The sequence below is a fragment of the Pan paniscus genome, chromosome 12 (assembly GCF_029289425.2).
Source record: "Pan paniscus chromosome 12, NHGRI_mPanPan1-v2.0_pri, whole genome shotgun sequence".
Lineage (NCBI taxonomy): Eukaryota > Metazoa > Chordata > Mammalia > Primates > Hominidae > Pan > Pan paniscus.
Genome location: NC_073261.2, coordinates 41,004,507 through 41,028,662, shown reverse-complemented (window position 1 = coordinate 41,028,662; position 24,156 = coordinate 41,004,507). Strand labels below are relative to the sequence as shown.

At 46.1% G+C, this 24,156-nt stretch overlaps 1 protein-coding gene and 1 non-coding gene across 15 annotated transcripts in view; one reads left to right on the top strand and one right to left on the bottom strand.

Moving 5' to 3' along the window:
• The window catches only part of ELMOD3 (ELMO domain containing 3), a 37,004-nt gene continuing 12,848 nt past the window's right edge, over positions 1-24,156 (top strand). For 2 of the 14 annotated variants that reach the window (XM_024927589.4, XM_034953465.3), the window contains exons 1-10: positions 27-118; positions 846-889; positions 2,204-2,492; positions 7,436-7,510; positions 8,347-8,416; positions 13,927-13,995; positions 14,980-15,071; positions 16,328-16,451; positions 16,682-16,804; positions 22,598-22,728. In XM_024927589.4, the coding sequence (XP_024783357.1) occupies positions 2,439-2,492; positions 7,436-7,510; positions 8,347-8,416; positions 13,927-13,995; positions 14,980-15,071; positions 16,328-16,451; positions 16,682-16,804; positions 22,598-22,728 (738 nt within the window). In that variant the 5' untranslated portion in view covers positions 27-118; positions 846-889; positions 2,204-2,438. Of the gene's footprint in view, positions 119-364; positions 460-653; positions 794-845; positions 1,008-1,062; positions 1,188-2,203; positions 2,493-7,435; positions 7,511-8,346; positions 8,417-13,926; positions 13,996-14,979; positions 15,072-16,327; positions 16,452-16,681; positions 16,805-22,597; positions 22,729-24,156 lie in introns of those variants that run through there. The other 12 variants (XM_003816588.6, XM_008969636.4, XM_057301280.2 and 9 more) reach the window with 10 other exon arrangements.
• On the bottom strand, positions 18,698-18,759 carry LOC112438964 (U7 small nuclear RNA). The gene has a single exon (XR_003027276.1). It is a non-coding gene; the product is annotated as a U7 small nuclear RNA (small nuclear RNA).

The window sequence follows — 24,156 nt, the reverse complement described above, 5'->3', positions numbered from 1 at the left end:
CTACTGGGAAATGTAGTTCTCGGGGCCAGGGGAGCCGGCGCGCAAGCGGCTGTGCGCATGAGCAGATGAGGCCTAGCCGAGGCGGCGGGACCCCCAAGTTTGGAAAGCTCTGTTAACGGTGAGAACGCGTTAACACTTGCCAAGGGGAGTGGTTGGTGCCTGTGCGGAGCTAGCAGCCGGCCTGAGGAGGGAGGGAGACTGTGATCCGGTGGAAATTATCACTATGGGGCGAGACAAGGCCGAGAGTTGTAAGACTGAAAGAGAATCCCAACTGGGAGACAGGAGTCCTGAGTTCTGGTCCTAGCTCTGCCCTGGACTCGCTGCCTTGAGGTGTTAAATTGCTTTCCTCGTCTTACGCCTCCAGGCTATGCGAAAGTTCTGTCCAAAGGCTGCTCACAGCCCCTGTCTGACTGGGTGTCATGATGAATTGAGCTCCCTGTTACCTGCGCATCACAACCGGTGAGCGTCTCTGTCTCTGTGCCCCTCAAAGTGGCCCATAGTTTTGTCCTGGGGGCCCGCCTGGGACGGAGTCCTCTATGGCGGGTCCCTAATGACACCCCATCCGTGGGGAACCTGGGGGACGGGGAGCCGCCCATGGACAAGCACGGTGAAAGGATCAGCGAAGGGCCCATCTAATTTAAATTCCTATGCAGAGAATCTAACCTCCAGCAAGCAGTTGAAGAATCATACCCCCTCCTTGCCTAAAGAGGGTGCATAATGAATACTTGATTGGAGAAGGATCCATTTTTACAGGAAGGCCGTTTCCTTAGGTCCAACTATCAGGAATTTGCCTGTGAGTACTTCCTTGTTTAATGGAATTGTTGCTCTTTTCTTCTCTGCTACAGATAGTAACTTTCCCTACTGAAGGCCCCAGGAGTGCTCCAGCCAGGTGTGGAAAGCTGGTCACGATTCTATGCTACTTGGTTCATTTTCTACACAGCAACAGAAGAGCCCTCCTGAGATTGCTATTACCATACCCGCCTGTCACCTTGCCAAGGCTGGCCAATGTGTGTTTTGTCATAGGCTGTCATGGAGGCCATGATGGAGGAAAAGGAAAGGGGAGGCAGATGTTGAGGCCCCAGAGGCCACAGTGAGAGCAGTTTAGTTCCTGGGGTGCCAGGACTAAGGGGGCATTGCCCTGTCCCCAGGATTACAGTGAGCCACATGTCAAGCCCAAGAGCCAGGAGGTATTCTTCCACTCAGTGTTAAGAATCAAAGCATCCTGACACCAGCAGCCAGTTTTTATGGAATCCTGATCATTATTACCACAGTGGAGGGCTGACCTCATAGAGAGGCTACCCTCCTTCCTTAGTCACCCAAAGTTGTGAACTATGATTGTCAGTTGTGTGTGGGCCATCTGCCCACTTAGGATGCAATTTTTGATGTGACAGACATTCCGGATGTCCAATTCCCCTGTGATGAGGTATGAGCCTTGTCCAGCCCTTTTCCTGAGGGAAGCAATGTCAGATGAAAGACTTAGAATTGCCCAAACTGGCTAGCCAGCTGCCACATGCACAGTATTGCTGATAACTGAGAAAGGTTAGAACATCGTGTTGCATTTTGAATTTCTACCATTGTTGGAACCAGGTCTAGTATTATAAGCCCCTGACCCAACCTGTGTGTGAGGCCTAAACAAAGCCTGAGCACTTCAGCTAAGACCACCCACCAAGGTGACACCTTTAGCCTCACGCCTTTGATAAGCTGGCCCAGGTCCCAGTAATTCCATTGTCGGAAACAGACCCCATCCCTTCTAGTGGTGCTGCTGCCTTTTGGACACAGAATCCAGCTCACAGTCCCCTGTGTGGTCCCCTTTTTGCCATCCTGTGGTCAACAGGCCGAGCGTGTTGGCTCACGCCTGTAATCCCAGCACTTTGGAAGGCCGAGGCAGGCTGATCACGAGGTCAGGAGTTCGAGACCAGCCTAACCAACATAGTGAAACCCCATCTCTACTAAAAATACAAAAATTAGCAGGGTGTGGTGGCGCACGCCTGTAATTCCAGCTACTCGGGAGACTGGGACAGGAGAATCGCTTGAACCCGGGAGGCGGAGGTTGCAGTGAGCCGAGATCGCACGGCTGCATTCCAGCCTGGGCAACAGGGCAAGACTCCAAATCAAAAAAAAAAAAAAAAAAATTGTCAACAGAGGCATAACTGAATGGTGAAACCAGTTTTCTTTTTCAATTTCTTTTTTTTCTTTTGTGCAGAGCTGAGGCTTCGAAGACCTCAGAGGACTTCTCTCAGCACTCACAGAAACCTCCTACACCCTCGGATGGCACAAAGGGACTGTTTTCTTACTCTTAGTCTGAGTGACTGCCAAGAAGGAAGGCAAAGGTAGAGCAACTGGATCTCTGGCTCTCCACATAGCTTCTGATCTCAGACCTTACTAAAACGCTTTCTGGGCCCAAGGACAAAGCTCACATGAACAAATGATTTTGAGTCATGAATGAAAAATCTTGCTCTTTCCATAGTAAAGAAGAATTAAGAGATGGACAGGTAAGCATGCACTCTTATTTGGGAAAGGTGGTGTTGGTTTGAGATATATCATTAAGTATAGTAAGAATATATTAAGAGAATATTTGGAAAAATTTAGAAACCCTCATTATAGTTCTCTTTGTTCTGTAAGAAGGAGCTTCTATTCACCTCAGGGTCAATTGCTTTTCCTAATAGCTTGTTTTGTGAGTGAGTTATGAGATTTTTGTTTTCTTTTTGCTTGGGTAGTGGGGAGAATTTCATTGAGGAATCACCCAAGAAATCTGTATTTCATTGATTTGGATCATTTACCTTACTAGCCTCTTCCCTGTGAAACGCTTGCTTTGGCCTGATCATCCTCAGGACTCAGTTCAATGTGATATGTCTTTGTATGAGCCGGGCAGCTAACCCTACATGCCTTACCTTTCACACTACTTTGCCCACCCAAAAATGGTCTTAAATGGAGGCTGTGGGATTCAGTGGCCAGACTGGGACAAAGCCTTTGCTTTGGGTCTCCAGAAAGATTTTCTTCACTGTAGTAGTATGCGAACTGTTCCAAAGAGGGAAGTCTTTGGACACTGGAGGGGACTGAACTGGAGAAGGAAAGGAAGAATGAAATGAATCTCAGGTACACAGACGCCTGCAGGAAGTTGTTCAGCACAATGAATCACCAAATATTTTAGAGATAAAATTTCAACAAAAATTTGAGAAATATATTTTGTGCTTAGTACTGTGCCAATGGTTGTGAAACATATAAAAGAAATATAAGAGCCTGGAGGCAGTGGCTCACACCTGTAATCCCAACACTTTGGGAGGCTGAGGTGGGCAGATCACTTGAGGTCGGGAGTTGGAGACCAGCCTGGCTAACATGATGAAACCCTGTCTTTACTAAAAATACAAAATTATCTGGGCATGGTGGTGCATGCCTGTAATCCCAGCTACTCAGGAAGCTGAGGCAAGAGAATCGCTTGAACCCAGGAGGCGGAGGTTGCAGTGAGCTGGGATCACACCATTGCACTCCAGCCTGGGTGACCAAGTGAGACTCTGTCTCCAAAAAAAAAAAAAAGAAAAAAGAAATATAAGAGAAGGTCCTTATACAGGCCTTTTGCAGAGGAACTTTTGCTGCATACAAGGGTTACTGGACTTAGAGGTGTGAGACAGCATTGTAGCCCCAGCTAGTAAGGTAGGTTGCCTTGAGTAGGTGGAACTGACCTTGATCAGAGAAGAGGGTGGAGGTGTATTCTGGAGGAAAACTACATGAACAAAGGGATGGAAGTGAGGAGAGGGATCTGCAGCAGGTGTGTTGATTGCATTACAGTGGGAAATAAATGCTTAGCCATCATGAGCTCCGTTACGAGGGAGCTTGGTCAGCTGTGAGGTGTTTTGGCCTCCATCCTTGCATCTGGAACATGAAGAAATGAAAGTTGTGTTTAATGAGCATTAGTTGGAAAGGAAAAAAAAAAAAAAGCAGAAGAATTAGAGTAACAGGATGATCTGGGATTCCAGGGCCTTGGCATAATACATTCACATGGTTCAAAATGCAAAAAGTACAGAACGATATACGTATTGTGAAGAAACCACCTTCCACCCTTGTCCCCCCAGCCACTCAGTTTTTCTGCTGGAGACAAAGCTACTGCTTCCTTGGGTATAACTGTGAAAATGGTCTCTGCAGAGACAAGCAAATGTGCTTATGTACTTTTAAAAAATAAAATGGTAAAATAGTGTATAGACTCTGTCCTTTGTTTTTTCACTTAATACATCATGGAGATTGTCCCATATTGCCTGTAAAGTAAAGCACTTTCTCATTTGTCTTTATGGCCATATAGTATCTCACTGAGTGAATGTGCTTTTATTTATGTAAATCAGCCCATTAATGAACATTTAGGTTTTTCCAGCCTTTCGCTATTATAAACAGTGTGACAAAGAATCACACTATAAATGTAAACATGTCGGTTTTGCACATGGATGAATATATCTGTTAGATAAATTACTAGAATGCAGTATCAGGCCCCGCATGTACAAAACATGTATGATTTCATTAGGTACTATCAAGCTGTAGAGGTGGTAACAGTTTACTCTCCAGTGTGTTATGCACTCTGGCCAATGTACATGTTATCAGACTTTTTGATCTTTGATAATCTGACTAATGAAACACAGTAGTTTTACATGACTCTTTTTTTTTTTTTTTTTTTTTTGAGACGGAGTCTTGCTCTCTTGCCCAGGCTGGAGTGCAATGATGCGATCTCGGCTTACTGCACCCTCCGCCTCCCAGGTTCAAGTGATTCTCCTGCCTCAGCCTTTCGAGTAGCTGGGATCACAGGTGTGCACCACCACGCCCGGTGTGCTAAAAATACAAAAAAAATACTTTTTTGTATTTTTAGTAGAAACAGGGTTTCACCATGTTGGCCAGGCTGGTCTTGAACTCCAGACCTCAGGTGATCCACCCACCACAGCCTCCCAAAGTGCTGAGATTACAGGTGTGAGCCACGGCGCCTGGTGACGTTTTTCTGTTTTGCTTTTTTTTGTTTTGTTTTGTTTTGTTTTGTTTTGTTTTAATGAATGAGGTTGAACATTTGTTCATATGTTTAAAACCAATTTGTGATTGTGCAGGATGGCTCGTGTCTGTAATCCCAGCACTTTGGGATGTCAAGGTGGCTTGAGCCCAGGAATTTGAGACCAGCCTGGGCAACCATATGTAGACCCCATGGCTACATGGGCATGGTGGTGTGCACCTGTGGTCCCAGCTACTTGGAATGCTGAGGTGGGAGAATCCCTTGAGCCAAGAAGTGAGTGAGCCATGATCGTGCCACTATGCCCCAAGTGGGGCAACAGCGCGAGACTCTATCTCAAAAAAACCCACATGGAGAAACCCCGTCTCTACTAAAAATACTCTACTAAAAATTAGCAGGGCGTGGTGGCGCATGCCTGTAATCCCAGCTACTCAGGAGTCTGAGGCAGGAGAATCACTTGAACCCAGGAGGCGTAGGTTGAGGTGAGCCGAGATTGCACCATTGCACTCCAGCCTGGGCAACAAGAGCAAAACTCCATCTCAAAAAAAAAAAAAAAAAAAGCCACTATTTCAGTTACCTTTTGTGTAAACCATCTATATCCTTTTTCTAATGTTTCCACTGGGTTGGTTTTTCTTTTTTTTTTTTGAGATGGAGTCTCACTCTGTTGCCCAGGCTGGAGTGCAGTGGCATAATCTCAGCTCGCTGCAACTTCCACCTCCCAGGTTGAAGCCATTCTCGTGCCTCAGCCACCTGAGTAGCTGAGATTACAGGCATGTGCCACTACATCTGGCTAATTTTTGTACTTTTTAGTAGACATTGGGTTTCACCATGTTGGCCAGGCTGGTCTTGAACTCCTGACCTCAAGAGATCCTCCTGCCTTGGTCTCCCAAAGTGCTGGGATTACAGGCGTGGGCTACCACACCTGGCTGGTTTTTCTTTTTTGCCTTAATGATTTTTTTTTTCTCTGAGATTAAACTTTATTAAAGTTACTTTTCCAGAAAATTCAGTGAATATGGTAACATAGGAACAAACTTAGGCTCATAAGCCCTTTACATTTTTACATAATCTTTAATGATGTTGATCAGGAAATTCTTTCACTGGTAGAATTACTTCTCCATTCTCCAGAATTGTATCATCTGGGAATATTCTGGGCTTCTTTTCAATGGTGCCATATGGTTTTTTTAGATACATCATACTTCTTGGTGCTCTATATGTTCAGAGAAACTTCTCTAGTAACAAACTATAGAAATGATGATTTTTTATTTTTTAAACAGTAGAGACAGGGTCTCCCCATGTTGCCCAGGCTGCTCTCGAACTCCTGGGCTCAAGCAATCCTCCTGCCTCAGCTTCCCAAAGTGCTGGGATTGTAGCTGTGAGCCACCACACCTGGTGATTTTTAGGATTTTAAAAGAACACATTGAAAAATTAGCTCTGTATCTGTGAAATGAGTTACAAACAATTGGCCGAGTATTTTGGTCGGTTTTTTGTTTTTAATCTGTAGCAGGGGATAGGTTTGGCTGAGCAGAAAGGCCATAGGAAACTGCTTCACTAAACTTCGCTCACTCAGAACCCTCAGACTTTCAAAGAGCCAGGAAATCGGTATAAAATTTTTGAGATAACATTAACTAAGCTTTTTGCAGTTTTTCCTAGGACCAGATTAAACAGAAGTTTTCCTTTACAGTATTCATTATGGTTGGTATCTCCAGAGTTCATCCTTTTTTTGTGGTACTGGGAAAAGTTGCAACATTTACCTTTGCAGGGACATGGATGGAGCTGGAAGCCATTATCTTTAGCAAACTAACACAGAGCAGAAATCCAAATACCACATATCCTCACTTATAAGTGGGAGCTAAGTGATGAGAACACATGGACACATAGAAGGGAACAACACACACTGGGGCCTATTGGAAAGTGGAGGGTTGGCCGGGCCCGGTGGCTCACGCCTGTAATCTCAGCACTTTGGGAGGCTGAGGCGGGTGGATCATGAGGTCAGGAGATCGAGACCATCCTGGCTAACACGGTGAAACCCCGTCTCTACTAAAAATACAAAAAAAATTAGTCGGGCCTGGTGGCGGGCGCCTGTAGTCCCAGCTACTCAGAAGGCTGAGGCAGGAGAATGGCGTGAACCTGGGAGGTGGAGCTTGCAGTGAGCCGAGATCGTGCCACTGCACTCCAGCCTGGGTGACAGAGTGAGACTCCGTCTCAAAAAAAAAAAAGAAAAAGTGGAGGGTGGGAGGAGGGAGAGGATCAGGAAAAATAACTAGTGGGTACTAGGTCAAATACCTGGCTGATGAAATAACATGTACAACAAACCCCTGTGACCCAAGTTTCCCTATGTAACAAACCTGCACATGTACCCCTGAACTTAAAAGTTAAAAAAAAAAAGTATGACATTTAAACTATTATCTTTGGGGGATTAATATGTGCCTGGGAGATTGACCCTTGTCTGTTTTACAGGGCGAAAGATTGTCTGCTGGATATTCTCCATCATATGACAAGGACAAGAGTGTTCTGGCTTTCAGAGGAATCCCTGTATGTATCACCCACAACTTGGTACCTTCTGCCAGGGCTTTTGTTGTGTGTTACTGTGTGGTGCCAGAACTGTGCTAGACACTGGGGACACAAGGGTGGCATAGACCTTAGCTTCCAAGAGCTCACACTTGAGGGGAGTGAGGGGAGGGTGTATGGAACACAAACATACAAAACAACTTCTATTTAATAAGATAATTGCCATAATGAAGCAGACTATAAAACGCAGAGAGAATACCAAAGGCACACCACAGTCTGAAATGAGTGTATGAATTTTTGTTTATTTACATTCAAGGTGGGCATACACTTGTCCCCAACATCACCCAAGTTCCACATCATAGTTGAAGTTTTCCAGGTGCCTCAATTTAAAATGGACTTCAAGGCCAGTAAGTGGCTCATGCCTGTAATCCCAGCACTTTGGGAGGCTGAGGCAGGCGGATCACTTGAGGTCAGGAGTTCAAGACCAGCCTGGCCAACACAGTGAAACTCCATCTGTACTAAAAATACAAAACTAGCTGGGTGTGGTGATGCACACCTGTAGTCTCAGCTACTTGGGAGGCTGAAGTAGGAGGATCACTTGAGCCCAGGAGGTGGAGGTTGCAGTGAGCCAAGATCAGGCCACTGCACTCCAGCCTGGGCAACAGAGTGAGACTCCATCTCAAAAAATAAATAAATAAAAAGTAAAAGAAAATAAAACTGACTTCAGTCAACCCATCAGGGCACACTAGGTCCTTTTGGCCTCCAGTGTCAAGGACATTCAGTACAGTGGGTGGGAAGCGTTTGTGTATATGCGGGTATGTGGATTCTATCCTCAAGCTGAAGGTCAGCTGCCTCTACAGATCTCAGAGTTGAAGAACCATGGCATTCTCCAGGCTCTGACCACAGAAGCTAATGAATGGGAGCCACGTGGTAAGGTTCCCTTCAGGGCCCTTGGAGTCTGGGTGGGACCCAAGTCAGACCTTCCCATGCATCTGCTGTTCATCATTTGAATTTCTCTCACTCCTTGTCTTTCAGAATTTTGTAGATGTCTCATTCCTTGGGGAAAAATAGAATCAACACTGAATTAGGAATCAAAAGACCAGAGTTCTGATCTTCCTCTGCTAGTGGTTTACTGTGTGCCTCTGGGCAAGCCATATGATCTCTAATATTAGTACCTCCCTTATCCTCAAAGGGATATTATGAAAATGAGACACAATATAGGAAAAGCCTTTGAAAAGTTATTCTACTTCATCTGCTTTGCAAGGCGCTTCCCCATACTATATTTAAAGTTCACTCTACTTGCCAAGTGATTACGGAGAAAGGTACACTCCAGCCTGGCCAACATGGTGAAACCCCATTGTATTAGTCCGTTTTCATGCTGTTGATAAAGGCATACCCAAGACTGGGAAGAAAAAGAGGTTTAATGGACATACATTTCCACATACCTGGGTAGGCCTCACAAACATGGTGGAAGGCAAGGAGGAGCAAGTCACATCTCACATGGATGGTGGCAGGCAAAGAGAGAGCTTGTGCAGGGAAACTCCTGTTTTTAAAACCATCAGATCTTGTGAGACTTATTCACTATTATGAGAACAGCACAGCAGAGACTGGCCCCCATGATTCAATTATGTCCCACTAGGTCCCTCCCACAGCACATGGGAATTATGGGACTTACAAGATGAGATTTAGGCAGGGACACAGAGCCAAACCACATCACCGTCTCTACTAAAAATATTTTAAAAATTAGCCAGGTGTAGTGGTGTGTGCCTGTAATTCCAGCTACTCTGGAGGCTGAGGCACAAGAATTGCATGAACCCAGGAGGTGGAGGTTGCAGTGAACTGAGATTGTACCACTGCACCCATACGTGGCCACTAGAAATATGAACTTTTTTAAAAATACTCTTTTTTTTTTTTTTTTGTTAGGGACAGGGCCTTGCTTTGTCCCCCAGGCTGGAGTGCAGTGGTGCAATCATAGAATTTGTGGGTTCAAGCAGTCTTCCCACCTCAGCCTCCTGAGTAATTGTGTACCACCAGGCATAGCTAATTTTTTTTTTTAAGAGACAGGTTCACCGGGCACAGTGGCTCACGCCTGTAACCCCAGCACTTTGGGAGGCTGAAGCAGGCAAATCACGAGGTCAGGAGTTCAAGAGCAGCCTGACCAACATGGTTAAACCCCGTCTCTACTAAAAATACAAAAATTAGCTGGGCATGGTGGTGCACGCCTGTAATCCCAGCTACTCAGCAGGCTGAGGCAGGTGAATCACTTGAACCTGGGAGGCAGAGGTTGCAGTGAGCCGAGATCATGCCACTGTACTGCACCCTGGCAGCAAAGCAAGACTCCATCTCAAAAAAAAAAAAAAAAAAAAGAGACAGGTTCTTGCTGTGTTGCTCAGGCTGATCCTCACCTTATCCTCCTGAGTATCTGGGAATATAAGCGTGAGCTTCTATGTGTAGCTAAAAAATATTCTAATATAGGAACATCATTTGGACATCTGTGAAGTTTCTTTTAATGGAATTTTATCTTTATGGTGACAAACCCAGCATTAATACATTAATAATTTTTACTTTAAATACATACATATATATATTATATATATATATTTTTTTTTTCTTTCCAGAGACAGGGTCTCACTCTGTTGTCCAGGCTGAAGTGTAGTAATGTGATTGTAGCTCACTCCAGCCTTGAACTCCTGGGCTCCAGCTGGGACTACAGGTGTGCACTACCATGCCTAGCTAATTTTTAAAAAATTTTAGGTGGAGACGGTCTCATTATGTTGCCCAGGCTGGTCTCAAACTCCTGGCTCAAATGATCCTCCAACTTTGGCCTCTCAAAGTGCTGGGATTACAGGCATAGTGGCATGTGCCTATATCTCTGGCTAACTTTAAAAAAAAAAAAAAGTAAAAAATAAATGTAGGCTGGGCACGGTAGCCCACGCCTGTAATCCCAGCACTTTGGGAAGCTGAGGCGGGCAGATCACAAGGTCAGGAGTTCTCTACCAAAAATACAAAAATTAGCCAGGAGAATCGCTTGAACCCGGGAGGCAGAGGTTGTAGTGAACCGAGATCGCACCACTGCACTCCAGCCTGGGCGACAGAGCGAGACTTCTTCTCAAAAATATATATATATATAATAAATAAAAATAAATGTAAAAAAGAATTAATAAATAAGCTGACTCAATTGGCAGTGCTCTTGACTATATGAGTAAGTGGAAGAGAGCTGAAATAAAGGAGACAATTATAAAAAGGAAAAAAGATAACCTAATTAATGTGAGCTGTGTTAATTATCCTGACTATTTGTCCTTTGCCCCCGTGTTCTTCTGTTGGTCAGGGGAAAACAGTATTTCTGTCACACGTAGGAGGCATCTCCCTCGTTCCAAGAGAAAAGGAGAAGCTCTTACGTGGTTTGGGCATTTGTGTTGCGTTTTTAAGCACCAGCTTGCTATTGCTGGTGGAAACCTTGAACTTTTGTTGACTAACCTGTTTTGACAGCATATTCCCACCCCCTTGCCACTGTGGTTCCTGCTCCTGGCTCACAGACTTTGATCAAGCTGTTTGTAGGCGAGGGTGTATGGGGTTGGGGAGGGATTGGTTAAGTTGCTGGTAGATGAGGCTCTGACAGGTGAAGAATCAATAAATCAATAAAGCTGCATGAAGGTAAGAGGGTGAAGGATCCTGTTCAGCTTCATAATAAGCATTGCATCCTGCTGTTCTACTCTTCCCCTAGTCCCTTTTTTTTTGAAACAGAGTCTCACTCTTGGCGCCCAGGCTAGAGTGCAATGGCACAATCTTGGTTCACTGCAACCTCCACCTCCCGAGTTCAAGTGATTCTCCTGCCTCAGCCTCCCAAGTAGCTGGGATTACAGGCATCTGCCACATACCCAGCTAATTTTTTTTTTGTATTTTTAGTAGAGACAGGGTTTCACCATGTTGGCCAGGCTGGTCTCAAACTCCTGACCTCAGGTGATCCACCCACCTCAGCGTCCCATAGTGCTGAGATTATAGGCGTGAGCCACCGCACCCGGCCTACTCTTCCCTTTTTGTTCAGCCACTTTGTCCCTCCTTTTTAGCTCCTATGCTGAAAGTAAGTTTTATTTTCTTGATCCTCCAAGGTTGAATATTCTCTTAAAGCTGTCTTAGAAACTCCAAGGCTCAGTGTCTGCTACTCCGGACTGGAGCAGGTGAGATGGAATTTCCTAAAGGTCCAGATATTTAGGACCCTGGACCCATCTCACCCGCTGCCTCTGTCCATTGCCCTGCTGGACCTGAGCCCACACCTATGTTGATAATAATAACTTACATTTGGGCCACGTGCTCTCCTAGGAAGTAGAATTACCCCATCCTCACAACAGCCCCATGAGGGGTTACAGATGATAAGTAACTTGCCTGAAGACATACAGCTAGTAAGAGGCAGAGATGAAGCATTCACAAGTAGTTTGGCTCTCAAGTGTGCCTTCAGTAACTATCCTCTACTGCTTCCCAGCCGCTTTCTCTTCCTTATTATCCATTAGTGTCTGGTAGCATTTCATTTAATCTGCAGGTATATTCTCCCAACAGTTTATTGTCATGTGATGTCCTCAGCCAAGATTGTGAGGCAGAGAGGAGCTGTCCCAACCTACTATTACCACTGAGGCTGCAGAGATCATATTTTTGGTATTAAACTGGAGTCTCCCCATCCTTCACATTGTTGATGTCCTCTGTAGCAAACTGGAAAAGTCAGTGACAGAAGATGCCGCTAGCAGTTTGAGCCAGAGAATGACAGCTCTGGTTTGGAGAAAAGGGCTGGATGGTGGCTCTAGAAAGCCCATCCTTCTGCTCTTTTTTTTTTCTCCCCCTTATATTGTGCTTTCATTCATTCATTCATTCATCAAACATTTGTTGAGCACCTATTATGTGCCAAGCTCTGTGCTAGCCTCTGGAAAACCTGCCCTCATGTAGCTCACTGTGGAGTAGGAGAAACAATGACTACACTGTGATAAGCACGGGTTGTCAGGGTCTCACAGAGCAGTGGCCCCTCATCCAGACCGATGAGGTCAAAGAAGGCATCCAGGCGAGGATGGTGTCAGAGCTAACTGAAGAATGAGAGGGAGCTGCACCAGCAGGGGTTGGAACTGAAGGTGGCAGTGCCTGGAGTCTTGATTCCAGCAGAGGGAGAGCAGTCTGTGAAAAGGCACCAAGGGTGGGAGAGGGCAGAGCACATGGAGGAACTTCAGGTAGTTCTGGATGGCCCTGGGGCAAAGCTAGAGAGGTAAGAAGAATCTACAAATGTTCCTCGAGTTACATGAACTTCCATCCCAATAAACCCATTGGAAATGAAAAATTTAAGTCAGAAGTGCATTTAAGGCTGGTCCGAGTAGAATGATTTTTACAACGAATTGATCACAACCAGTTACAGATGTCTTTGTTCCTTCTCCACTCCCACTGCTTCACCTGACTAGCCTTTAAAAAAACAAAAAATTTAAAAACAAAAAGAAAAGAAAAATGCATTTAATACCCTGATAAATCCATCAAAAAGTCAAACAATTGTTAAGTGGAACTGTCATGAGTTGGGGAACCATCTGTAGATTGTGAAGTTATGTGGATACTGTGCTGTAGAGTACGGGTTTTATCTTGAGGACTGTGGAGAATCCCTGGAGGGTTTTGAGCAGTGATGTCCGATCTTACTTTTCTTTTCTTTTTTTTTTTTTTTGAGGCGGAGTCTCGCTCTGTTGCCCAGGCTGGAGTGCAGTGACATGATCTCTGCTCACTGCAACTCCGCCTCCCGCGTTCACGCATTCTCCTGCCTCAGCCTCCAGAGTAGCTGGGACTACAGGCGCCTGCCACCACGCCCAGCTAATTTTTTGTATTTTTAGTAGAGACGGGGTTTCACTGTGTTAGCCAGGATGGTCTTGATCTCCTGATCTCGTGATCCGCCTGCCTCGGCCTCCCAAAGTGCTGGGATTACAAGCATGAGCCACTGCGCCTGGCCAATCTTACTTTTCAAAAGCTCACTCTAGCAAACCTGCGAGGAGAGGATCAGAGGGTGTTAAGATCCAAGGCAGCCAGATGTGGTAGTGCGTGCCTGTAGTTCCAGGTACTCAGGAGGCTGAGGCAGGAGGATTGCTTGAGTCCAGGAATTCTGGGCTGTAGTGTGCCATGCCGATCATGTGGCCCCACTAAGTTCAGCCTCAATATGGGGACCACCTGGGAGTGGGGGACCACCAGGTGGCCTAAGGAAGGGAAAACTGGCCCAGGTCAGAAATGGAGCAGTTCAAAAATCCTGTGCTGATCAATAGTGGGATCATGCCTGTGAATAGCCACTGCACTCCAGCCTGGGCAACACAGTGACACCCCATCTCTTAAAAAAAAAATAGGCCCAAGGCAGGCAGACAAGGCTGGGGTCTTCAGTAGAGGCCCAGACATACCTAGATCTCAGAGGGTCTCCTTTTCTCCTACTATTGCAGTTGTGAGTACAGAGGTGGTCAGAGCCCAAGAAGAATGGGAAGCTGTGGACACCATCCAGCCAGAGACAGGTAACTGTACAAATGCTGCTGTCTCCCCATAGCCCCTCTGCCAGCAAAGGCACCATCCACACATGTGGCAAATGTTTCTGTGAGTCTGGGACTAGGAGATAGAATTCCTGAGAGTGCTCATTTTAACTATATAACATAGATTACAGTATCTTTTTCAAATCCTAAGATGATGACATCCTACCTCTGGAGGAAACCAGAGTGAAGGCCATGGAGAAAGGGCTGCCATCCCTGTCCATCTTTCACCCAGCCATGAGAGAAGACAGGGTTGACCTTGGTTAGGGCAGCTTCTACAGAGTGGCAAGGCTGGGCAGGAGGATGGAGACGGGCCCCTGTGTAAGGCTGCTCAGGTTGTTTACTGCACAAGGAAGTCCCTGGGGATGGGAGCTGAAGCAATCTGCTGGAAGGCTCTGAAGGCTGAGTAAAAATTGTCTCCTGTTTCTTTCTAAGAGGTTGGATGAAGCGATAGAACTAGGACCTATATCTAGCCTGAGCCTCTCTTCAGCTCCTGGGGCCCAGTGAATAGTATTAGCCATCGCCTATATTGCTAACTGATCAGTTAATTCCCTATTGGCTATAACAGAGGTGTATGGTTGGGGGTTCCTATACAAGGTGTAAGAAGGGAAAAGTGGAAATTAGGAAAGGCCCTTAAAGAAACTGGTTGCATGCTCTTATGTGGGTACCCAACCCAGGCAGTGACTTGCCCCCTCGTAGATGAGAGCATTTAGGGATCACCTGGCGGGGTAGATCCGCCCCATACCCACCACAGAGGCTGACCTAGCAAGACTGAATAGCCTCGTCCAAAAAAAGAGTCCTCTTCGCCGACAATGCCAGCCTCTTGAAAGAAGATTGGTTGTAGCTGTAGGTGTCTGATGTTCAACTGGAAGCCAGTGCTTGGCTTGGAAGTGACAAGTAGGAGGGCCTCAGTAAATGTTTGTTGACAGAATGACTCCTATAAATCCTGGCATGTCTTCCATTTTGCCACAGGGAGCCAAGCTAGCTCAGAGCAGCCTGGGCAGCTAATCTCCTTCAGTGAGGCCCTGCAGCACTTCCAGACTGTGGACCTTTCCTCCTTCAAGGTATGATGGTAGCAGGGTTTGGAGTCTCAAGCAAAGTGCCTTTTCCCTAGGAGCCAAGCCTCTATCCCACCAGGACAGGGCATTGGGCAAGCAAATCTCCCCTAAGATCTTGGTGCCCAGGATCACGGGTGGCCTAGGACCCATGCTTCATTTGGGGCCTTGATAGCTTTTGTGGGACTATGCCCTTACAGCTCCTGTGGCCCTGTCATTCAGGGGCCTGTATAGCTGTTTATCTACTCTTCCCTTTTAGGGATGGGGACATCTAGAGTCAAGTACTAGGTAGATCCTTGCAGAGGCAAGGCAAACTGTTCAGGGAGCTGAGTGATTCATGGCCAGTGGAGGAAAACCTTCCATTCCCTCAAGGAACCAGAAGCTATTTAGGAATTTAAGAAAGATATAAGCTGGAAAAAGAAGGAATATTTGGGGGAATAAACGCTAGGGGTGGGCTGGGTGCTGGGCATAGTGGCTCACACATGTAATACCAGCACTTTCGGAGGAGGCTGAGGTGAGGGGTCACTTGAACCCAGGAGTTCAAGGCTGCAGTAAGCTATGATCACACCTGGGCAACAGAGTGAAACCCTGTCTCCATAAAAAAAAAAAAAAAAGCTGGGGAGCTTTCTGGGCCATATTGAGTAACAATACGTTCAGAGAAATGTGATTTCAGGTCTTCTACCTAAAACCTGGCTCAGGGGAGAGAGGCTAAAAAGATAGGAACCAAGTTGTTTTATAGGACCCAGAGAGCCAAAAGCTACCGAAATCAGAATATTCTAAGGCTTGCAGTAGTGACCCTGAGCCATGAGAAGCCAACATGACCTCACTTGGGAAGTGCTGGTTGTGACCAAAAGATTCCAGCTACCCCTCAGAGTCATCTAACTCCAGTGGGTCCCCACCTCCTGGGAAACCTGTCCTGGCATTTGTCTGACTGCCTGGGGGAGCTGGGCATGTGTAACCCCTGTGGGAGTCAGTGGAATACCTAGTTCTGGAAAAGCCCAGAGGACTAAATGCAAATAATGGCTGATAATACCTACGCTTGGGGATGTCTTTCACCTTGCAAAAAATCTGGGAGCTGGAAGAGCCTGGCTCTAGAGACTCAACAGGTGCCTCGAAGCTTCTGCCTCCTTCCCCTGGCCCAAAGACCAGCCAGATAGCTGGGGGAATTACTTTCTGCAAGCACTGCCTCTGGTCTGAGCCTGATGGGAAGTTGATTAAGGGAAATGAACCAGCATTCTGCCCATTGCCTGCAACTTCTTCCCCAGAAAAGAATCCAGCCAACTATTCGAAGGACTGGGCTCGCTGCCCTCCGACACTACCTCTTCGGGCCTCCAAAGCTCCACCAGCGCCTTCGGGAAGAAAGGGACTTGGTCCTGACCATTGCTCAGTGTGAGTGCAATGCGAGCCCACAGGGCAGTTGCTGCATCTGTGGTTGGGCAAGACCGTGTGTGCTGACCCTGTGAGGCTAAGCCAGGAATATTGCATGTACCATGGTTGGCGGGTGAGAGTGGGAGCTAAGAACTGGATATCTCACAGTCCAGATCTCACATTCTCTGAGAAGCACCCGGTTCTCCCATGAGGGGCAATCTGGCAGAGAGTGTGGGTGTGTTTTGGGGCAGGTGGCCTGGATAGCCAAGACCCAGTGCATGGCCGAGTCCTCCAGACCATCTATAAGAAGCTGACCGGCTCCAAGTTTGACTGTGCCCTTCATGGAAACCACTGGGAGGACCTGGGCTTTCAGGGTAAGAGGGAGGAGTAGCTCATCTTCTTTTTCATGCCTCTGATTCCAGGACTAGAGTGAGAGGCCAGGTCGTTCTCTTCCAGCGCTATGAGGGGGAAGATCTTGGGGGAGTATTCCAGGAAGAGGGTGCAGCAAATGCAAAAGCCCTGAGGGGGCGCCTGCTAGTTCTGCTTGAAAAATAGCAAGAGTAGGTCGGGCATGGTGGCTCACGCCTGTAATCCCAGCACTTTGGGAGGCTGAAGAGGGCGGATTACTTGAGGTCCTGAGTTCGAGACCAGCCTGGCCAACATGATGAAATCCCATCTCTACTAAAAATACAAATATTAGGGCGGGGTGCGGTGGCTCGTGCCTGTAATCCCAGCACTTTGGGAGGCTGAGGTAGGTGGATCACGAGGTCAAGAGTTCAAGACCAGGCTGGCCAACATGGTGTAAGCCCGTCTCTACTAAAAATAGAAAATTTAGCCAGGCCTGGTGGTAGGCGCCTGTAATCCCAGCTACTCGGGAGGCTGAGGCAGGAGAATTGCTTGAACCTGGGAGGTGGAGGTTGCAGTGAGCCGAGATTGCGCCACGGCACTCAAGCCTTGGCGACAGAGCAAGACTCTGTCTCGGAAAAAAAATAAAAAATAAAAATTAGCCAGGCATGGTGGCACGTGCCTGTAATCTCAGCTACTCAGGAGGCTGAGGCAGGAAAATCACTTGAACCCGGAGGTAGAGGTTGCGGTGAACAGAGATCGCACTACTGCACTCCAGCCTAGGTGACAAAGGGAGACTGTCTCAGAAAAGAAAAATAGCCAGAGTGTGGCTGAGGTGGAGATGAAAGTGACAGGAGGAAAGATCACTTGGTGGTCTTTTAGGCTGTTGTAAACATTTACTGTAAGTGATATGGAAAACACTGGAGTGATGTGACAGAATCTGGCATTTTTGGGTTTTTTTCCTCTCTAAAAAATATTTATGAAAATTTTATCATATATTATTTTACATTCTGAGTGAAACAGAATCATTTCACCAGTTTTTGGATTGTACTATTTTTTTTCAAAACCATATCAAATTGGCTGGGCATGGTGGCTCACACCTATAATCCCAGCACTTTGGGAGGCCAAGGCAGGTGGATCACCTGAGGTCAGCAGTTCAAGACCAGCCTGGCCAACATGGCAAAACCCCAATTCTACTAAAAATACAAAAATTAGTCGGGTGTGGTGGCACGTGCCTGTAGTCCCAGCTACGTGGGAGGCTGAGGCAGGAGAATCGCTTGAAACCGGGAGGATGAGGTTGCAGTGAGCCAGGATTGCGCCACTGCACTCCAGCCTGGGTGACAGAGTGAGACTCTATCTCAAAAAAAAAAAAAAAATAGACAAAACCATATCAAATTATATTTGTATAGAATAGGAAAATAACTTTGAAAGGAAACTTTAAGGCCGGGTGCTGTGGCTCACTCCTGTAATCCCAGCACATTGGGAGGCCGAGGCAGGCAGATGACTTGAGGTCAACAGTCTGAGACCAGCCTGGCCCACATGGCGAAACCCCATCTCTACTAAAAATATATAAATTAGCCAGGCATGGGGGTGTGCACCTGTAATCCCAGCTACTCAGGAGGCTGAGGCAGGAGAATCGCTTGAACCCAGGAGGCGGAGGATGAACCCAAGATTGCACCACTGCACTCCAGCCTGAGTGACACAACAAGACTCTGTCTCAAAAAATTTTAAAAAAAAGATAAAAGGAAACTTTATGTACCCCTAATTAACTGGTGGTCTGTTGGTATGGCAACATGGTTAAGTCCCTGTTCCCTCTCTCATCTATCATGTAATTGTCTTAAATGTATCCTCTCTATATATTCAGAATCGCACCAGTAATGTTAAGATTTTTGTTTCAATCAACAAACATAATTTTTTTGAGGAGGGGTTCTCAACGAAGAACCAGAAAACCTGCTAGACAAATTGTAGAAGAGCTGTGACACTGCAATAAACGTAATTTCTAAATCTCTGGAGAAAAAGGAAAATCTGGGCCAGGCACGGTGGCTCACACCTGCAATCCCAGCACTTTGGGAGGCCACGGCGGGAGGATCACGAGGTCAGGAGTTCAAGACCAGCCTGGCCAAAATAGTGAAACCCTGTCTGTACTAAAAATACAAAAATTAGCCAGGCATGGTGGCGCGTGCCTGTAGTCCCAGCTACGTGGGAGGCTGAGGCAGGAGAATTGCTTGAACCCAGGACGTGGAGGTTGCAGTGAGCCGAGATCTCGCCACTGCGCTCCAGCTTGGGCAACAGAGTAAGACTTCGTCTCAGAAAAAAAAAAAAAAAGATAAGAAAAAGGAAAATCTATTGTATTTACTCTTTCCATTGTTTGTTCTTCCTTCCTAACCCTCTTTTTTTTTTTTTTTTTTTCTATTTCAAGGACTTCCTTTAGTTATTCTCTTAGGATAGGTCTGCTGGCTATAAATTGTCTTTGTTTTCCTTCATCTGAGAATGTCTCAATTTCCCCTTCACTTCTGAATTCTCTCGATATAAAATTCCAGGTCGACAGTTCTTTTTTTTCAGCACTTGAAAATGTGCTACTTCCTTCTGGCCTGCATAGTTTCTGATGAGAAATCCACTGTCATTTGAATGATCTCTCCCTTATAAGTAAGGAGTTCATATTCTCTTTCTGCTTTCAAAATATTTTTTGTGCCAGGCATGGTGGCTCACACCTGTAATCCCAGCACTTTGGGAGGCCAAGGCAGGAGGATTGCTTGAGACAAGGAGTTCAAGATCAGCCTGGGCAACATTATGAGAACCTATCTCTACAAAAAATAATTTTTTTTTTCTTGAGATGGAGTCTCACTCTATTGCCCAGGCTGGAGTGCAGTGGCATGATCTCAGCTCGCTGCAACCTCCACCTCCTGGGTTCAAGCAATTCTCCTGCCTCAGCCTTCTAAGTAGCTGGGACTACAGGCCTGTGCCACCACACCCAGCTATTTTTTGTATTTTTAGCAGAGATGGGGTTTTACCATGTTGGTCAGGCTGGTCTTGAACTCCTGACCTCAAATGATCCACCTGCATGAGCCTCCCAAAGTGCTGGGATTACAGGCATAAGCCACCGTGCCTGGCCAAAAAAAAAAACTTTTGTTTAGTAGCCAGGTGTGGTGGCGCATGCTTATAGTCCCAGCTACTGGGGAGGCTGAGGCAGAAGGACTGCTTGAGCCCAAGAAGTCGAAGCTGCAGTGAGCTGTGATAGCACCGTTACATGCCAGCCTGGGTGACAAAGTTAGACTCTGTCTCAAAAGAAAGATCTTTGCTGGCCGGGCGCGGTGGCTCATGCGTGTAATCCCAGCATTTTGGGAGGCCAAAGCAGGTGGACTACGAGGTCAGGAGTTTGAGTCTAGCCCGGCCAATATGGTGAAACCCCATCTCTACTAAAAAAATACAAAAATTAGCCAGGCATGGTGGCATGTGCCTATAGTCGCAGCTGCTTGGTGTGGAGGCGGAGGTTGCAGTGAGCCAAGATCATGCCACGGCACTCCAGCCTGGGCGACAGAGCGAGATTCCATCTCAAAAAAAAAAAAAAAATCTTTGCTTTGTCTTTGGTTTTCAGGAATTTGACTGTGATGTGTCATTGTATGGATTTATTTGGGCCTCTCCTGTTTGAGGTTAGCTCAGTGTCTTGAGTCTGTAGGTTTGTGTCTTTTGCCACATTTGGTCAATTTTCAGCTGTGATTCCTTTGAATACTTTCTTCAGCTCCACACTTTGTCCTCTCTTGTGGGATTCCAATGATACAAATGCTGTCTTTGTTCATTTTTTAAAATCTTTGTTATAGCCTCAGATCTCCAAGGCTCTGTTCATTTTGGTTTTTGTTTTGCTGTCCCTCTGTTGTTCATATTCTGTTATTCTATTGTTACTGTCCCATATTCAAGTTCACTGATTCTGTTGTCTCCGTTCTCCTGTTGACCCCATCCAGAGAGTTTTTAGTTCTAGTTCTTCTATTTTTCAGTTCTAAAGTTTCCATTTGGTTTGTCTTTATATCTGCTGTTTCTTTACTGAAACTTTCTATTTTTTCATTTTTTCAAAGTGTATTTGTTCATAATTGCTTACCAAAGGCATTTTATGGTAGATCCTATAGTCACTTTCTATCATTGCTGTAACAAATTACCACAAACCTAGTGGCTTAAAACAACACAAATTATTGTCTTATAGTTTTCTAGTTCAGAAGTCTGACTCAGGTCTCACTGAGAACCTGTGGTCAAGATCAAGGTGTTGGCAGCACAGTGTTCTTTTTGGAGGCTCTGGAAGAGAATCCATTTCCTTGCCTTTTGCAGCTTCTAGAGGCCACCTCCATTCTTCCATCTTCAAAGCCAGAAACAGCATCTCTCTGAGCCCGATTCCTCACATCTCTTTCTCTGGCTCTGGGCTTCCGCCTTTCTTTTCCACTTTTAAGGACCCTTCTGATGACATTGGGCCCACCCAGACAGTCCAGGATCATCTCCCTCTCTGCTGATCAGCAACCTTAATTCTACCTGCAGTCTTAATCCCCTTTGCCATGTTACATAACAGTCATAGCTTCTGGGGACATGGTCATCGTGGGGCGGGGGGATTATTTTGCCTACCATGGCTGCTTTAAATTCCTTGTCAAATAATTCCAACAACTGTGTCATCTCTGTTGGTGTCTGTTGATCATCTTTTCTCATTCGAATTGAGAATTACCTAGTTCTTGGTGTAACAAGTGATTTTTTATTGTATCTTAGACATTTTGGGTAGTCTGTATGAGACTCTGGATCTTACTTAAATCTTCTACTTTAGCAGGCCTCCCCTGTTACTGTGCCAGCAGGGGAAGGAGGGACGTCACCTTGTTACTGCCAGGTGGGGGTGGAAGTCCGGGTATCCCACTTGGCTTGCAGTAATACCAAGTTCAAGACCAGCCTGGCCAACATGGCTGGTGGGGCCAGGGGTGCCTCGTTACTCTTCCTATGTGGCTTCCACATTGCAGAGGAGGCAAGGGGGCTCCTTACCACTGGGAAAGATAAAGTCCCAGCTCCCTGCCCGGCCTTCTCTGACGCTACCCTTGTGGAGCTAAGGGGTGCCTTGATACAGTCAGGCCAGGATGGAAGTCTAGTGTCCCTGCTCAGCCTTTTCTGGAGAAGAGTGGGGATGGGGCCACATTTTTCTCTGTGGTGTTTTGCTGCAGTAGGGTGGGTGTTGGCTAAAGCCTTCTGTCTTGTTACACTGCCTCTTTCCCCACCCTTTGGCTAGAGAGAGCAGCTTTCCTTGGGGCTTTTTGGTCTGCTCCCATTGGCATTTCTGGGTTGCTGTCTTCTCCAGCACCAGCTGGGATATATTAGGCAAAAAGAAACCCAGGAATTCACCAGAGAGTTATTTCTCAGCTCTCAAGATTCCTAGTAAGTCTGTCTTCCCTCCTTTCAGAGTCTTCTGTTTATTTTATATAGTAATGTCCAGGGCTTTTAGCTGTACTTAGTGGGAGGAATAGGCAGAAAGTGCATTATTCATCTTGTTCCAGAACTGTAAATTCAGCCTTTTTTGTAAAGGATTGCTTTGGTGGTTTTGTGTAGAAGTAACTATCAAGGGTCACAGGCAGCAGCAAGAAAACTGATGTGGGAGGCTGCCCCCAGGGCGCTGGGGTCCCCATTTGGTGCATAGCCCCTGCTTAGCTCATTAGAATGAGCCCCACAAGTGTGGCAGAAAGTGGACGTGTGCTGCTCATGCTCCGCTAGCCTGGGAAGAGGCCAGTGTCAGGGCAGCTTCCCACGGCAAGCCCTTGAAGCATTGCTCGCTGCCACACCCTGTTTCCTCACGGTCTCTGTTACAGGAGCGAATCCAGCCACAGACCTGAGAGGCGCAGGCTTCCTTGCCCTCCTGCATCTGCTCTACCTGGTGATGGACTCAAAGACCTTGCCGATGGCGCAGGAGATTTTCCGCCTGTCTCGTCACCACATCCAGGTGAGACTTTGGTGGGAAGCCAGAGGAAAGGAAAGGGCCGTGGAGCTAGGACCTGAGTGGCCGAGAGGGCTCCCAGGACAGCTGAGATAAACCAGGAATGGGCTTCCCCGTCAGTCTGACCTGCATTGAAATATGAGCTGTACCGCTCATTAGCTGTGTAGCTCAAGCAAGTTCCTCGACTCCTCAGAGCCTTGATTCCCTCATCTGCAGAATGGAAATCATAGTGTTGTTAGAAATGCTTGTTCTTTTGTGCTGTAAAGAAATAGCACTTGAACATAAATTTAATTTCTTCAGCAAGGCTATTTTTTTACTTTCTGCAGAAAGGGTACACTCACTAGCAGTTTTGCCACGAGAGTACACTGAATAAATGAGACAGGGTCATTTATAACTTGACCCATCTACTTTACTGCTGTGTCCGGTTTCTATTGGCTGGAATGGGACTTCACATTCGTATTTGTCTTGATTGGCTAGCAACTTAGAACTTTTTAAAAGAAGCAAAGGAAGAGGAGAACAAAGGAAGGAAGAAATAACTTGTGGAATGCTGAGAAAGGTAAAAACACCTTCAAATAAGGAAGAAGAATAGGCTATGACTTAATGCTTGCTTGGACTAGTATAAGCATGCCAGGGCAAATATTTAGGCTAAATTGTGGGAGCTAAGAACATAAAGTACAGTGACTTCTTCATTATGGCTAGCAGATATTTAAGAATGTTAGCAGAGGTCTTTGAATAAATTTTGCTTCTAAGAGAAGTTACTATTTATCTTAATTAGATGGGGAGGAAAGTCTTTGAAGAGGAACCTCTACTTTACTTTTTACAGTGTGACCCTGAAAATCTGAGGTCTCAGTTAATTTAGAAAGTTTATTTTGCCAAGGTTGAGAACACACGCCCGTGACACAGCCTCAGGAGGTCCTGATGATATGTGCCCAAGATAGTCAGAGCACAGCTTGGTTTTATACATTTTAGGGAGACATGAGACATCAATTAACATATGTAAGAATGAACATTCATTCAGTCCAGAAAGGCGGGACAACTAGAAGCAAAAGCGGGAGGACTCGAAGCAGGGAGGGGGCTTTCAGGTCATAGGTAGATAAGAGACAAATAATTACATTTGAATTTCTGCTTAGGGTCTCCAAAGGAGGCAATCAGATATGCATTTATCTCAGTGAGCAGAGGGGCAACTTTGAATAGAATGGGAGGCAGGTTTGCCCTAAGCAGTTCCTGGCTTGACATTTCCCTTTAGCTTAGTGATTTTGGGGGCCCAAGATATTTTCCTTTCATATTTTCCCCCTTTTCTTTTTTAAAATCTTTTGGAGAAAGCATTTTAGAAGAAAATGAATCTCTGGTCTTAGGTTTCATCTGATCTCTTATGGCTAGGATGGTTTATTCCTAGACGGATAGGTCCCGAGTTATTAGGAAAGTTCATTTTTA